The 17,000-nt window shown below is 43.1% G+C and overlaps 1 protein-coding gene across 4 annotated transcripts in view; it reads right to left on the bottom strand.

Annotated features, from left to right (window-relative positions):
• The window catches only part of LOC122809727 (anillin-like), a 1,124,352-nt gene that overhangs the window by 604,871 nt on the left and 502,481 nt on the right, over positions 1-17,000 (bottom strand). For all 4 annotated transcript variants that reach the window (XM_044081431.1, XM_044081433.1, XM_044081432.1 and 1 more), the window contains exon 7: positions 9,512-9,613. In XM_044081431.1, the coding sequence (XP_043937366.1) occupies positions 9,512-9,613 (102 nt within the window). The remainder of the gene's footprint in view (positions 1-9,511; positions 9,614-17,000) is intronic.

Raw genomic sequence — 17,000 nt, 5'->3', positions numbered from 1 at the left:
GCAAATGCTTCTAATGTCCTACTCAAAACCCCAGCTTTCTCTGTCAAAATGTTCTCTACATCAAGACCCAGAGATATTTTCTTATATTCTACTTTCCTCTGGATCAGAACTATTCTAAAAATGTCAAATGTTTGCCTCGCCTCCACAAAACCACACTGATACATATCTATCAAATTTGCCAACACCTTTGCCATACTTTTACTTAGTATAGACAAACACTTTTTAATTGTGGTTTAGAAACGAATTGGGTCCATACGAAGCTCAGTCTGGAGTCTTTGCCATCTTAAGGTAACAGCCACCATAGCTTTCTTCCAAGATGGTGGTGCTTCCCATCCTTTTAACATGCTGTTAAACAATCTTCCAAATCATTATCACTTTCTTCCCTCCTAATTTCCAAGCTTCCACAGAATCTGTTCCTGGAGATTATCCTGAAGATAGATTATACATCACTGTTTTTAGCTCATCACTTCATATCTTAACTGTTAGTTTTGAGCCTAGTCTACCTCTAACTTTGGCATAATTAAGCCTTCCATAAATATTTCCATTTGTACTCTTGATTTTCACATCTGCTTTACACAAAATCTTCATAAAATTGCCTATTTCTGAGAAGTGGGGTGGGACAGAATACTGCAACAGAGAAGAGAAGCACAACTACCATTATAATAAGTTCTTACATAACTATTCTATGTCCTTTTTTACAGAATGAGAGTACCAAAGCTCATGCAGAGAGGGAGGTGGAGTTAGCAGATTAATTTTCCAGGAAGCCATGAAGAATGGCTCTGGCAAACCCAGCCCTAGATCAGGAGATAGAATCCAACTTCTGATGTTTGGCAAAGGTGTGGACAGAGGTCCAGGTAGCCACCTTTAGGACAGAATTGGGGTCTAGCCCTTTGAGAAAGGCTCCAGGGGGACATGCTCTGGTGCAGTTAGCTTTGACCAAGCAGGGAGGGGGTTTTCCCATGGTAGGCATACCAGAAGGTAATGGCCTTGGAAATACACCTAGAAATGTTTTGTTTGGGCAGAGGTAGCCTCAGAGCCCTGGGATGTAATGAGACAAAGTTTGTCTGATTTCCTAATAGATTTAGTTTTGTGAAAGTAAAATCTGAGTTGTCTGTGCACATCAAGTGTGTGCAATATCTTCTCACTCTTGTTTTGGGGAGAAGAAAAAAAGGTTGATAGGTGGATAGCTTGGTTTAAGGACAACACATTAACCACTTTGGGCATAAAGGTGGGGGGGTTGGCGCAAATGGAGACCTTGTCTTTCTGGAAGATCGGGGGGGGGGTGCATCACGGCCTGGAGCTCAGAGACCCTTCCGGCAGAACTGAGGGCTAGCAGCAAGACAGTTTTCCAGGTGCAGTGTTTTATGGAGCTAGAAGAAGCTGGCTTAAAGGGTGCGAGGGTCAGCTGCTCCATCACAAAGTTTAGGTCCCAGGAAGGGGGCATAGGCCTCCTGGGATGTCTAATGTGGAGGACGCCTCTGAGGAACTGTTCAGTCTCAAATCTAGAAGCTAAGGGGGAGTGGGGGAGACGTGCAGAAATGGATCGCAGATTTGCTTTTACAGATGAATAAGCTAGGCCAGTACTGAGCTACTCACACATGTATGAAAGAACCAGAGGGAGATCCACCGTTAGTGTCCAGGTTATAAGAAAGACACCACAGTGAAAATCTTTTCCATTTGGATAGGTAAGATTTCCTGGTATTGGGTAGGACTTTAAGCACATTCTATGAGAAGAGGTGTCTAAAAGGTATCAGGGCTCTGTCAACCACAGTGTCACCTGTACAGTTGTCAAGTATGGGTGGATGAGGGAGCTCTTGTGCTGTGTGAGTAGGTCCACTCTGTGAGGTACCTTGTGATGACTGCCCTTGGCTAGTTGCAGAAGGGGAACCAATGCTGTCTTGGCCAATAGAGAGTTATCAGCAAGATTTTTGGTTTGTCCTGCTGAATCTTCATCAGGACATTTGGAAGAGGAGGGAATGCATACAGAAACTTCCCCTTCCAGGATATTGATAGGGTGTCCACTTTCCATGTCAGGGGGTGAAGTTTCCTGGCACAAAATCTTGGAAGCTGTCTGTTCAGAGGGGAGGCAAACAAGTCTGAGAAATACCCCACTGGCGGACTATGTCCAGAAACACATCCCTATGAAGTATCCATTTGTGGGCCTGTGTTGTGGATCTGCTCAAGATGTCTGCCACAGAGTTCTGATTGGAAGGGATCCAGACTGCCTGCAGAGAAATCTGAAGTTGGAGGGCTAGCTCCCAAACCTGTAAAGCTAATCTGCACAGGAGGTAGGATTTGGTTTCCCCCTGCTTGTTCACATACCAGAGAACAGTCATGCTGTGAGTAGATCAACTAGAATCAATGCCTTCATCTTTTTTACATTTACGTGATCCTTGTTCTGAGAGGGAGACCATAGACTTTGTACAGTATGGGGACCTAACACAGCCCTCCAGCCTGTATCTAAAGCATCTGTGTACGGGTCTTGAGTTGGGGGCAGGGGGTGGATGGGAAGTCCCGGGTTGAGTGACATTTGTTAGATCCACCATAGAAGCTGCTCCTTCAAGCAAGGTAGGAGAAGAATTTGAAATTCCAGACGGTAGGCATGTGTCCACACTAACTTCAGGAACCACTGAAACTTCCTCATATGAAGCCTTGCCAGAGATGCAGCATGGGTATGGTGGAAGTCATCTGTCCAAGGATCCTGAGAAACTGCCTTGCTGACAAAAGGTGGAGGGGAAGGAGATTTTGAAAAGGTTTGGCAGAGCTCCTGTGCCTTTTGAGGTGGATGGGACACTATCATTCTGTGCATTTGGAATGTGAACCCAAAAAGAATCTTGGGATGGGTGGAGGGCAGGTTATTTGAAGTTGATTGTGAATCCTAGTTATTGTAGGATGGCAATGGCCAGTGGAGATTCCTCTGCAGTTCCTCTGGGGTGTTTGTCTGGAACAGGTCATCATCCAGGTAAGGGAAAATTTGAATGCCTTGGAGTCTGCAGAATGCGACTACTGGGACTATGCATTTTGTGAAAATTCTTGGGGTTGTAAAAAGACCAAAAGGCAAGGCCAAGAACTGAAAGCACCAGGATGCCACAGAGAAAAGAACATTTCCTGAACTTGGGACGAATGGGAATATGTGGGTAGACATCTGTCTATGAAGCCTAGAAAGGGCTATGGGAAGATCAGGGTAAACGAGATCTGAAGGGCAAGCATTTTGAAGGAGGGCACCTTTAGGAAGGTGTTCAGGAAGGAGAGATCTAGAATGTGTCTCCAGGGGCCTTCCTTTCTGGGTACTAGGAACATGTGGCCTGCCAATAACTGAGGGAAGAGGTGTACTTGTTCTGCAGGTGGTTGTGGGATGCCTCTAAAGGGAGGCACCATTTCCCATGCCATGAAATATCAGTGTTCTATGATTTACAAGATACAGGCATCTTGTGTGATGAATTCCCAGGCTGGAAGGGATAGGGAAATGCGTTTGGAAAGAGGGGTAGAGCAAGAAGTCCGGAGGAGTCAGGAAGAACCTGCTCTGTCAGGAAAAGGTGGCTTGTGTGTGTGTGCGGGGGATGAGTACTGATGAGCTTTCTTGCTCCCCTTGGAGGGCTTAGCTTGGGAGGGCCAGGTTTGCCTGTGGATGAATATCTGTTTGGAAGGGTAGTTCCTGTGGAACTTGGGGACTGTTGAGATCACATTGTGCTTGAGTTCTTTTAAATCTTTACTCTTTTTCTGCAGTGATTTTAAGAGATTAGCTGAAGTCTGACCAAATAATGCAGAATTGTCAAGGGGAGCACCCATGAACTTTGCCATGGTGTCCCTCAGGGAGGGGTTGAAGCCTTAACCATTCAAATTTTCTCTACACTGACGCAGAGGCAGCTGTCCTAGAGGTAGCCTCAACAGCATTATAGCTGCATTTTAAGTGACTGGCCACCTGGGAGGATGCAGTAATTAGGGAAGAGGCTAAGGCCTTGTTTTCTTAATCAGGTAAGTCAGAGACCATTTTAGATCTCTGTGACATAAGTTCCAAGGAATACTTGGTTATATGTGTTTGATGATTCAAAGCCCTAAAGGCTATTACAGCCGAACTGTATATATTTTCTTCCCCAGCCTCTCTAGTTGCCTGTCTTTGTCAGAGGGAAGGGACCTCAGAGCTTTGTCTGAGGCCATACACAAGACTGAGGAGTTTGAAAAAAGGGGCCTTAAAGATGAAGTTGCAGTCTTGAGGGACTTTATAGCATCTGTCCAGCTTCTTAGGGGCCAAAGCTGAGAGTCAGGATGCAGGTACGTGAAAGCAAAGACATCCAAAAAGGCAGGAATAACCGGTGGGATAGCTGAAGGGCTGGGGGGTTCCACCTGGAGGAGGCCATTGTACCTCTTCTGAGCAAATTACATTGGAGTGCTGTCCCACTTGAAGTGGGCCCTCATTTTTAAAAGGGTTTCCCCAAATGAGATTTCCTCCATAGGGGAGTCCGTCTCAGACTCTTCCTCGGGGGAGGCATAGTCTAATGGTGAAGGAATTTCTGAGAAGTAGGCTAGGGGGTCACTCATCAGATGAAAGTTCTTCCTCTGAAGTAGACTGTTGTCTGACCCTTTTTTGTGGTGAGGTAGGTCAGGAAAAGGGAGGAGCAGAGGACCCATCAGTAGGTCTTAAGGACATGAAAGTCTTGAATAATCCTTGGGCAAAATTTTGCCACTCTTTCTGGGGGGTCTTGAGGAGGGATGGATGCTTAGTCTTTTGTTTTTTCTTAGCAAGCACGTTCATCTGATGTAAAGTTGGGGTTCGGACATAGGCCTGCATTCATGATTATCTGAATCGACTTCTTCCCTCACCAAGATGTGTGCGATTCCACAAGGGCTTTCCAACAGAATGAGCCTTGGCTCCCCCAGGACATCTGTACCAGATGCCTCAGAGGGCTGACTGGACAGGCTGGTGTTCACGTCTAAGGCAGCCTGCAAAATGGTCTTGGCCTGAGGATCTGGATATGAAAGCATTTCCGGGCTACCATGCACCTCGGGAGAAATGTCAGTGGACAGAAGTGTAGCTGAAGCTTTCAGCCCAGGCCTTTTGGTCTTCTGCTTCATGGTAGGCTCAGCTGTCGGGCTGGAGGAACCCTTCATTGTGCTTTTGGTAAGGATTTTCAAACACTGGTTCTCTAGGTACATTGTAATGGAGGAAAGTCTGCTTTGAAGAGTCCTGGAACGAACGACTGGCAGATAGAACAGTTCTTATGGTCGTGGTGGGGCCCAAGACAAGAGAGACAGAGTGAGTGACTGTGTGGAATCTGCATTCCACAATCACTTCCTTTTCCTGGACAATATTAACTCAAGGGGGGGAGATACAGCAACATAAGACACAAAAGGTTCTACAATGGGGCACTTATCTTAAGGAGAAACACTACTCCAGCAGCAGAGTGACATCTGGGACTGGTGATCCAACTGGCAGCAAAGAAGGCAAGGATGGTGCTTGTGTATGTCACCTTTATAGCCTATGTCCAATAGCTGCCTACATGGGCTGTACTGCATACCTTACAGCAGTAAAAGACTTTGGTATACTGGCCAACACTGGGCCACTTGGGCAGGCAACACACTCATGTAAAGAACACTGCAACAGATGAACAGAAGGACATCTGAGGATATTTCTTTCTTCTCCATTAATTCTTGAATAATTTCCACTTCCCATTTCACAAATTCCTCTAACAGGTAGGTAGGAAAGCACCAGTGTGTTATATTTTTACTTCATTACCCCACATTTTTATCAAAGTTATTATTGGTACATGATTAATAGTTACTGAATGTGTGTTGAAGCTTTCAATTAAATGCACATGTTCCTGTGAAACAGAATTTCTATCTAGTCTAGCCCACGTATACCTTGGGGAATAATACATAAACTGTCAGAGTTCCTAATATTGAATTCACATCTCCATGCTAAATATTTTCATAAATTTACCCTCTTATTATATTGTCCCTTCTAGGTCTCCCAGATACATCTTCACTACTGCAAACCAAATTCCACTTCCCACCTTTAAATATTCTCTGCTGAAAGCAGTACTCAATTTTTTCTTATGCTTTGTAACAGCAGTTTTTGGCGGAATGTACTGTAATCCTTCTCCCTTGCTACCACAAATCTGTCTTTTATTCATCTATCCCTATTGGAGCCCCTCTAGCAATTTGTAATTACTCATTTTCCCCTATCCCCAAATATTCTTCTGAATATCCATTCTGAAATCCTTTCTTTCAAATTCACACTCATTACTTTCCAAATGTGTCTCAAATCTCTGCACTCTGCATTTCTTAATATAATTCAATGCTCTTTCCTTATCTATACCCAAGGCCATTCACATTTCAGGATAATATGGACAGCACAGCCATCATGCCCTCATGACAAAAAGGTAGGGTTCCTACCTATTATACATGACATTATTTTTGAATATGTATTTCCAGCTTTTGTTACATGCATATACTAACATTTAGCAGGCTGCTCTTTTGTTCAGTTTCTTCGCATTTCCATTTGAACCTATGCCATATTTTAAGACTTGAAGAAAACTCTCAAATTAAATACAAAACACCCCATCCCCTATTAACTTGGAATACACACAAAACTATGTACATCTTCAAAACTGAAGTTTAACCCTTCAGAAAACTATTACCCCAAATTGATGGCTGCACCCACATGCATTATCTAACTTAAAATTAAGGTCACCCATGCTAAAGCACATGCTACAGCCTATGCACCCACTTATACCAATTGCCATCTTTTTTTATCTCAACTCCCAGATATGAAAAACAGCTTGAATGCTTTCAGAAAACTTTTAGCCCCAACAAAAATGCACTTGCCATCTTTAAATAAAACTAAATTATATCTGTTCTATTAACTGCATTAAAATATTAAATTTGTTAGGGAGGTTACCTCTTACTTCCGACAAATTAAAAAAAATTCACTGACCTGCTTGCCACTGCACCCTTAAATTTTGCATTCCCTTCAGTAAATACTCAATTCTCAATTTTAACTGCTTGCACCTGCAGATAGCTGGTCACCTTGGAAATGTACTCTGCAATTATTTTTCTGCAAATTTTAAAGGATGTACAACTGCCCTCAGCTACAAACATGGATTCCAGTGAACACTTGCCAGTGAAACATTAAGTCAATATCTTTGCAGTTGTAGTAGCCTCATGGCTTTCATCATGGTTTACAAATTAAACCAAAGGTAGTAAAATCTAGACATTCACCCTTAAAATAAGGGGACAATATCCCAATTCTACATATAATCTGATCACTGCACTTTTACACTCCACCCCAGTAAACCAAGATCACAGTATATGAACATTCAGCTTGCTTTTGTCCAGCCTTTTCTTTCTTGTAATACTGTAAACAATTTCTTGCAAAGTACTTGTTTACTTTAATATCTTTCACAGTCACTGAAAAGACACCCCATCCACATTTAAAAGTCCCCTATGTACTACACAAAACTTTACTGTATACAACATGCAATTTATATCATGAAACTTTTTAATATGAACGGTAAGAAACTGATTTACAGTTTCCCCCTAAGTGTCCTTGTAAAGATTAATGACAAAGAGGGGCATATGCTTCAGTCCACCCACAAGTTTAAAGTCAACTAAATTCCATTTGTCAGCCATTTTTTTTGCAGAACTAGATTTCAAAAATTTGCTTTCAAGTCTTCAGTCACTAATTTCAGAGTTGATTATGGTCTTCCTGTTCGTCTAACACCAGACACTGGTTCAAGTCCAAGGTACTTCTAATTCTTGTAGTCAACTCTTCTTTTTTCTGTTTCAAGCATCTTCCTTTGGAACACTGGAAAATATTTCACTTGCAAAATCACTAACTTTACCATCAGAAGAATAAGAATCAGTCTCCTTCTGCTTCCTGACTCACTTTTTGTTGAATAGACTATATCCAACTTAGCGGTTCTGCGTCACAAAATTATTTTTGATCCTCCAGAAAAAAAACACTTTGAACACAGCTGGATACAGCAGCTTGAATCTCACACCTGCTTCTCTACATTCCCATATTGCTGGGATAACTTTGCTTCTCTTATGTCACTGTACAGTGAATAATGATTTTCTACAAACATTCTTGATGTCTCCAATTTTTACTACTTTGTCCTGCCACAATTTTGTCAGGATCAACTTCTTCTGCTGGTATGATTGCATCATTACTAATATAGGTCTTGGCTACTTTCTCATGGTGAGGTTTGGATCATACACAATGTGCCCTTTCAATTAAATTCTGCTGTGGAACACCAGTCCAGTTGCTTATTTGTGCTTTAATGAAATGAATACAGTCGGTTCCTTCCAGTTTTTCTCGTACAGCTGAAAATCTCAGGTTTTCTCTGTGTGCTTTCTTCAAGCTATTTTTTAAACATTTCTTGAGGAACCTCATTCTGCAAGCTTTTTCTTCATGTCATCCTTTAATTGCTGCAGTTGTATCAGGTTCATCTGAATGGCTAGTTAAAGCTTCTATTTTTCCATCCTTTTGTTTGAATCAATATATTCCTTCAATGTTTCATTTACATTACCTCTGAGTACACTTGATTTATTTTTTCCTCCAAATTACTTTAAGCTGTCTCTAGTACCAACGTTGAACCTTGAAATGCTTTTAGCTGAATAGCTGCAAAATCCTTTCTAAACTGTTTTCTTCATCTTTTCTGGTTTATAATCTTTCCACTTTTCAAAATGTCTTCTTTGCTGGCATCTAAGCGGTGGATTTAATGGCCAGTAAGTGAATTTTCCCCCAAAAAATATTTTCAGTGGCACTCCTTTTCCTCAGCTTCTGTTTTCATCTGGGAGAGCTGAAAATCTGCTGATCAGTGAGAAGCAATATTGGAAATCTTATACTCCTGCATTTTTTATACTGATACTACCGGTGACCCACCAGCTCCCAGTGCTTTCTAAATTAAATATCTGAAAGTTCAGCTCAACTGTCTCAAGCATCAATATCAGATACTTTTGTCCAAAAGCTCTCCTACCCCCCCCCCCCAATCTAACTGACTGATTACACAAGTTTACAGAACCAGGATCCACTTGGTTCAGGGCACCAGAGCACATGATATACACTATCTTCCTGCTTTGTTTCACAGTGCTGTCTGCTGCTAGTGTGTAAACAGAATGGAATCATATGACTGACTGAAACGTACCAGAATTGCATCTGCAAGGCATTTGCATCCTTCAACATTAAGAATGTGGTGTTTAGACTATTTACAGATTAAACATCAATATGCATTATTTTGATGACTGAATGGTTCTGGTAAATCTTGCATCTTTATTTAGCCAGCACCCAAATGTGAATTGTGAAAGGAAGGAAGAGTAAAGAGCAAAAGTGATGTTAAGACATAAAAAGTAATTTGTCAAATTGTTACATTTTCATCTTGGGATCTTATTAAGCCAAATCTGCTAAGATGAACTAAATTCTTTTGTGAAAGTGAATTAGTTGGTTCTCAAACATTAAGTTTGTGCTCAGTACAAATAAAAGACATACCCATAGGGCAGAAATGTTACTTACCAACAAATCCCGCTTTCTTTTTCTATTTATTTTATCATTCTCAACCCATGGATTGCTCCGTTCAGTATTCTCTCTCAGCAGTTTCAGTTCTTCTTCACGTTCCTTTTGAATATAAACAATGAAAATATACTACTCAGAAATATAAAAAGCTGAGCATGTGAAGTCATAAGAATACTATGTAACCAATAGCAGTGCTCAATCACAAAGGTACAGTACTTCAAGATGACAGATTTATGGTGGAAGGGTTTAATCATCATATGACTGCTTCAGAAACAGAGGCAGAGGGCAGATTAATGTCCTAGGACATACAAGTATAATGTGCCACTGCATAATATGTTCACACATAGAAGGAAGGTAGCCATCAGATGATACAAAAATGGATAAAACAAGGAATGAATAAATACTGTTCAGATTTCATGGACTACTCAGCAGTGTACATAGATGTCACATCGGTATAACTGCATACATGTCTGGTTGCCTTGATTTGGTTCTGGAGAACGCTCAGACCAGAGATAACAGTGGCTCAGAAACAAACAGATTATGAACGTGCATCTTTGTGCATGTGTGTGAGAGTGATATTAGTTGAAGCAACCGGTACTTGCATAGCTTCAAGTTTTAGCTGACCAGAAATTCATCAGTCTCCTTCAGTGGAAGGAAATGTGCACCAGCACTTTACTGCACAAAGTCTTCAGTTGATTCATCCTCTCCATAAGGATGTTACAAATAACTTTAGTTATGTGACATTGATTAAAAATGAATTGCATAAAACAATAAAAAAACTTCACAGTATTCAGTTAGACCCAGCCCTGTGGCACCGAGGGATAAGCCCTGTCTGCATCCAGACAACCCATATTTGACTAGTAGCATAGGTGCTAGAAGGGACTGAAGGGAGTATTGAGCAGACAAATCCCAGCTTGCCCATCCTGGGTGAAGGAGAGTTTGGCTCTTTGCATGAGCAAAACCCAAAGGAATGCCAACATATCACCTGTAATATAAGCCTGGTGGATCTGCTATTAAGCAGCATCACTTGTCAGGACTGCACCCGAACCTTCTGAGCAGCTATAACAGAGTTTACAAGCTGCCGGGGGATGGGGAGATAAGACAGTTTTGCAAGAGTTGCGTACTGGTCCATTCTCCAAATGACTTTCACCTCCACCTGGGAAGAAATGGGCCAAAGAGCTCTTGCTGCAGCAGAGGAATTAACATGTCATTTTGATACAGGAAGGGAAGCTAATGGTCTAATCCTGCAATCCAAAAAATGATTGCATTAAGCCCTGGTTCTATGGCATACAAAAAAGCCTTGAATACAGAATTTGAATAAAGTAGCTCAGATGCTGAAAAATCTGGGCAGGAAGACTTGAGTGAAGAACAAATTGACTGGGCAGTACATGTTTGCATAAATTCATTGACTAGAGAGAGTGGAAGTTTTGGGTATGGGAATATGCACGACACAGGGAGGGCACTGGATTCCCCAGTGTGATGCGGAACCTATGTCAACTGATGAGGAAAGAAGTAACTGAGGTCAGGGGATGACCTTCATAGCCGGCTCCTGGAGTGATGCATGCTGCTGGCTGTAAGGGGCCTGCCAGCTGAGGACAGACTGATAACACCCTCTGGGTCCTGGTAAGAGATGCACCAGACATAGCTGGATGATATCAAAGCACCTTCCCCCATGGTCAAGGACAAATATGATCACCTACAGGTCCTGATCTGAGAACATGCCAGACTTAACGACCATGGTGAAGGGTACATCTCTGTAGTGAGCAGACAGATCCAAGGCTTTGGCAGAGGCATAAAGCACCCTCATGGCATCTTAAATAGCAACCCTCCAGATGGTTGGTATGGGGGAACAAAAGGGCTTGGGTCCCACTGAGGGAAGCTTGATGGTCAGTAGTCCAAGTACCAGAAAGAGGAAAAAAGTTAGTGAAGTGCAGAATGCTGTTTTAAATAAGAAGCCTTAAGAAACAGATTCATAGGTGTATACTAGACTAATGGTCTTGGAGCCTTTACAAGCCTAGCCCACAAAAATTGCCCAGGCACGGTGCCACCCAATGTTAGTTCACAGGGTCCCCATCCAGTAGGGCAACTGGAGTGATCCCCTGGGGTGAACTTTGTTACCTCATCCACTCGTCAAGATTTCTCTTGGAGGGCCAGCAAGGTATGCTCAACATGAATGGAAAGCTTATTGCAGAGTATGAGCAGTCTTTGCGAGATGAACCTGTCCCTCCAGCATGTTCTTTTAATTGTGGTAATGATGCTGTGCTCTCTGGAGCATGTGGCTTGGAGGGATTGGGATTTCTTTAGTTTAGGTATAGCATTTCAAGAAGGGCTGGGTCGGACATGACTTTGTAAGTCGACCAGAGATCACCTCTAATTAGATAAGACACTGAACAGCTGAAGTTTCTTGAGTCTGTCCATGTAGGACATGTGTTTAATGCCTAGAATCCTTTTTGTGAGGTACTTTTGTGGCCTCTCCAGCTGTTGTAGGTGTCTGGTCAGGTACATGCCAAACGGGTCATTATATTCAATGCTTTGTCTGAGGGATGAGTAGAGGGATGATGACCTCTTTCTTCCTGGATGCAAAACCTTTGGTTATAAGATGTGCCACGTAGAAGGGCTTTCTGACCACTGTGGCAATGTGGTGGTCGAAGGTGAGGTGGCTGTTGACCTGGGTGCTCAGATCTCTTAGGGCCCTTTCAACGTTCAGTGTGCTCCCATCAGCATGGTAATTCATGGGAACTGAGTTTTTCCCCAAAGGGGACAACATTTTTTTGGCGTTAAACTTCAGGCCATAGTTCCAACACCAGTCACTGATCTCAGAGAGGCCCTTTTATAGGATGTTTGCATTGCTTGGAGTTGATAATGACTCCTAGCTTGCAGTCATCAGCGAACTTGGTCAACCAGAGTCGTCCTGTGTTTGCCTGGACTTCTGAGAAGTAGATGAAACAGGAGAGGGCTCAGGAATGAGCCCTGTGGGACACCACTCATGACTGGTCGACAGTGACTTGGAATCCGCAACTTTCACTCTGTGGGTCCTCTCTGAGCCAATCTGCAACCCACCTAGTGATGTAAGGACTGATGCCTAGTTTGGTGAGTTTATCAATGATACCAGAGTGTGGAATGGTATCAAAGGCAGGCTGTATGCACTGCCTTAACCTCATCCACAGCCTTGGTGACTGCCTCGAAGAAGTCAACCAGGTTCAGCAAGCAGGTTCTCCCCTTGACAAAGCCAAACTGTGTGGGGTCAAGAGTTTGGAGATTGCCTATATCTTTAAGCAGGTCCATGATGATGTGCTCCATAGCTTTGCATACCAGACTCGTCAGGCTAATGGGGTGATAGTTCCCAGGGTCTGTAGTTGCTCCCTCTCTATGGAGCAGGATGACTGTAGCAGTGCGTCATTCATTAGAGATATAGTCTGAGGTAAGGCTGTGATTGAACAGGGCACACAGATGTGGTGTCGGTTCATATTGTAGCTCATGTAGTATGCAGCCAGGGATATCAGGTCCCATGGACTCTATTCTTGGCTTTGGACAATGCAGCTTTTACCTGTGCCACAGAAATTGTGGGTACCAGGCTTTCTTCTGGTATTGTGATTGGGCCCTTTGGGGGGGGGGGGTAAAGTTGGTACTGAATCTTCTGTCGGCCAGTATATGATGGCCATATCTCTTGACTCAGTATAGAAGGTGCCATTGTGCAATAACTCGCAGCAAATCTGGGTATTGCCTTGGAGGTTTTTAATATAGCTATAGAAGACTTCGTCGTAGTTTTTGGTGTCAGCTGTAATTCTGCCTTCATAGCTGACTTCAAAGGATTTGATAAGGGATCTCAGCTATTTGTTGAGACCAAGGGAGGTTTTCCAGTCTTGTGACATTTTTACAACAGTTTCTTCCTTCTGTTATAGAGTTTATTGATGGCGGTGGACCCACCAGACTGGCTTGCTTTTTTTGGAGGAGTGTGTCTTAGTTCTATTTGGTATGGCAAGGTGCATGCATTTGTGTACATGCTCATACATTGCATTGCTGTATGATTTGGCAGTCATGCAGCTATTTTTTCTTTGGCATGGGTGCCGAGATGTTAGCCACCTCTACTTTTAGAAGCTCAAAGTAAGCATTAGAGAAGTTTTTCAGGGTGGTCACCTCAGCGGCGGAATGTAGGAGAGATGGAGATTTCCATGGTGATCAGTTTGTGGTCAGATTTAACCAGGGAGGAACTGACTGCAGGTGTGGAGCAACAGTCTCCCATGTTGGTGATAACCAGGTTGAAGATGCTGCTTCCTCTAGTGGGGGTCAGAATGAGCTGGTCCAGGGCACTGGAACTGATAAAGTCCAGAAAGCGTTGGGCTTGTACATTGGTACTTAAATAGTTTTCCCAGTTGATGGAAGGGTAGTTTAAGTCACCAAAGTATGAGAGTATTGGGTTGGACCCCGATAGATTCCAGGGAGCTTAGGAACTTGGAGCGAGAGTCTAGGGACATGATAGGGGTTCTGTAGCAGGCTATGACTTGCATCACCGTCTTATCCAGTGTTAGCTGTACCTGAAGTATCTCAGATGCATTATGCTTGTCTACCAGTCTAGAGGTGTGCGTATCCTTGAAGAATATGAAGACACCACCGCCTTTGGAGCTTCCGACCATATTCTAGGGCTGAAAGGTATGGAATAAGTCATAGCCTGCAAGCGTTGGGGTGCATTCTGCCTCTCTAAACCAGGTCTCTGTTACAGCACAGATGTCATTTTCCATTTTGAGGGGCGTTTTGAGCGAGTGCATCTTGAGATTTAGACTTCTAGAATTGAGCAGCATGACCCTCAGATTGTATTGGTTTACAACTGTTATGGTGGAATTTTGGTCTTTGGAACACTGCTAAAAAAAGGCACTACAGGGGTGGCAAGAACCTTAGCCAGTAACCGGAAACCCAGGGGTGACAGATGCGGGCTGTGTCTGGCAAAGCATTGAGGTCTGTCGATCATGTCATCCCATGCAGACAGATACTGGATCCCTTTAGACTGACAGCAGAAACTTACAAAACTGAAGTCAATCATTTTCTGCTCGTACTGTGGTATCATTCTGGGTTGCCACGGTGGTACAGCGGTAGCGTTGTTACCTCACAGAGGTTCTCCCATTTGATTCCCGGCTGGGCTTGGGAGTGCCTTCTGTGTGGAGTCTGCATGTCCTCCCCGCGGTTGGGTAGCATTTAGAAAGAGATGCGTGCGTAAATGGGCATGCCTTCGTTGAAGGTTGGGCATCAAGCTGGCACCTCGGCTTTTCGTAAAAATCTACTGCCAATCATTAGCGGACTGGAGTTCCGCTGTGGCAACCCCTTACCGGGAAAAGCCAAAAGACAAACAACAACTGTGGTATCATTCTGGGTGATGAAATAATACTGCTCAGGGCTAGGGTTATACCTGCCTGGGCCACAATCTGAGAGTTCCATCACCTCTCATCATGTAGTCCACGGAGGTACGTTTCAGGACATTCACACCCACACAGACAATGACAATGTCATATTTGTACTTTTTGTGGAGTGACCCGAGTGCATGTGTTATGTGGCAGATCCTAGTGCCCGATAGACAACTGGCTGTCACCTTCTTGTTCAACCTAGTGAGTGGGATATCAGTGTGCCTCACAATTGAGTCTTCTATGATTAGTACATTGGGAAAAGTGTTTTGCCTTAAGGGGTTAGGTTGAGGGGCACACTGTGGTGGTTAGCTGTGTGTTCTGCAATTGGTGGTGCGTTCTGGTGGTTGAGTGCATTTCCGTCTCGGGGGTCTCTGTATAAATTTTTATTGAGAGCCTCCATGAAAGTGGGTGTATGGTTTGTGTTTCCATGTGTGGGTTGTGATGATTGGTGTTTTGGAGGGCTGTGTTCTATGTAGGGAGTTGCAGGTGTTGACCCTCTCTTGAACAGCTAGTCCGGTCTTGGTTGGAGCATGCACTGCTTCCAGTTTGGTGATACAAGTGCAACTCTCACATGTATGAGTGTTGGGAGGTAAGAGGAGGGGGTTGTCTGTGTACATTAGACAGTTGCCACAGAGTTTAATGCACAAGTGCACCAGCTTAGCAGGAAAAAGCAGAGCACATTGCCCTACAATCATACCAGGAGGGGTGGTCATAATTAATAAGTACTGGTGCTGTTACTATGTAGGAACAGCAAGTGCTGCTAGCACTCAAGTGTGCTACAATAAATGCTACAAAAGCCTGTTAAAGTGCTAGCTGATTAAGCTAATTGAAGTGCAAGTAGTAAAACAACAAGCACGTTCTAAGAGAAAAATTGAAGAGCAGACATTCTGGCACCAGTAATAGTTTACCTCAGCTGAGCGTCATTGCACAGTGCTCAAACCCGTGCAAACACAGCCTTTTAAACCAGAAAGTTGAAAGGGATGGAAAAACTGCCCAGCCAACAAACTACAATTTCTGGACCAGAAACCACTCCTCTTGTGGTAGACAGGGTACTTAGTGCTTACCACTCCCACAGCGGAGGTAAACTATTACTGGTGTCAGAAAGTCTGCTTTTCAATTTTTCTTTGAGAACGTGCTTGTTCTTTTACTACTTGCATTTCAATTAGCTTAATCAGCTAGCAGGGGTTGGGAGGGTGGCCTAATGGTTAAGGTGCTTGCCTTACAAACACAAGGTGCAAGGTTGGTCTCTCACAAGGGATAATTGGCTAGGCTTACAATGGCTCGCAAAGGCAGTTAGCCTAGTACTAACCTATGATGAGCTAAAAGGCTTCCTTCCAACACAGAAAGGTCCGAGGGGCTCAGAAACTTACAAAACAGTCCTGGATACAACAAATCTGTACCTGGACTAGACTAGTTACAGGAAAGAAGCTTAGATTTTTTTTTTTTTTTGTAAAATCTGTTAAAACAGTAGCAAACACTTTAAAAGCAGTACAAGCTAGCACACCAGCTTTTGTGCAAGTTTTTGCACACCCTCAAAAAAATATATTCATGACAAGTTTATTACACAAAACTGCCTAAATCTGATTAGATGTTGCCCAGCCTCAACTTGTGAAATAGAAAACGTTAAAACAGGAGAAAAGGAGTGTAATAACACCTATTGCAGACTTCACTACATCTGTTCTCATACTACTAAATCAAGAAACCTGTAGCATTCCCATTTGAAAGTCAAAGGCTAGCTATTGCTTTTTAGCAAACAATGAAAAAGCAATCTTAATAACGAACCTATACTTTCCTATTCAAAGCATTGTTCAAGTGCAGTATCTAGTGACATTTCAGTATGCAGTGCAAGTATCAATGAATCAGTTGCTGTAAACTCTGCTTTTTTACCTCCATCCATCTTCCGTACCCACCTTATACAAATGAGAGTGCAAAGAATACCTGTGCACACAAACTATACACATAGTGGGGGGGTGCAATTTGAACACCAACAGTTCACTCAAGAGTTACTTTGCTATGTGGGAAGGCCTTTCTCCACCATGTTTTCATTACTAGGACAACCTGTACATTAAGTGCTTTGCTGTACTTTTTAGCCG

Source organism: Protopterus annectens, chromosome 8.part0, assembly GCF_019279795.1.
Source record: "Protopterus annectens isolate FY-2018-M chromosome 8.part0, PAN1.0, whole genome shotgun sequence".
In the NCBI taxonomy this organism is placed as follows: Eukaryota; Metazoa; Chordata; order Ceratodontiformes; family Protopteridae; genus Protopterus; species Protopterus annectens.
This window is presented reverse-complemented; position numbering and strand designations above follow the sequence as displayed.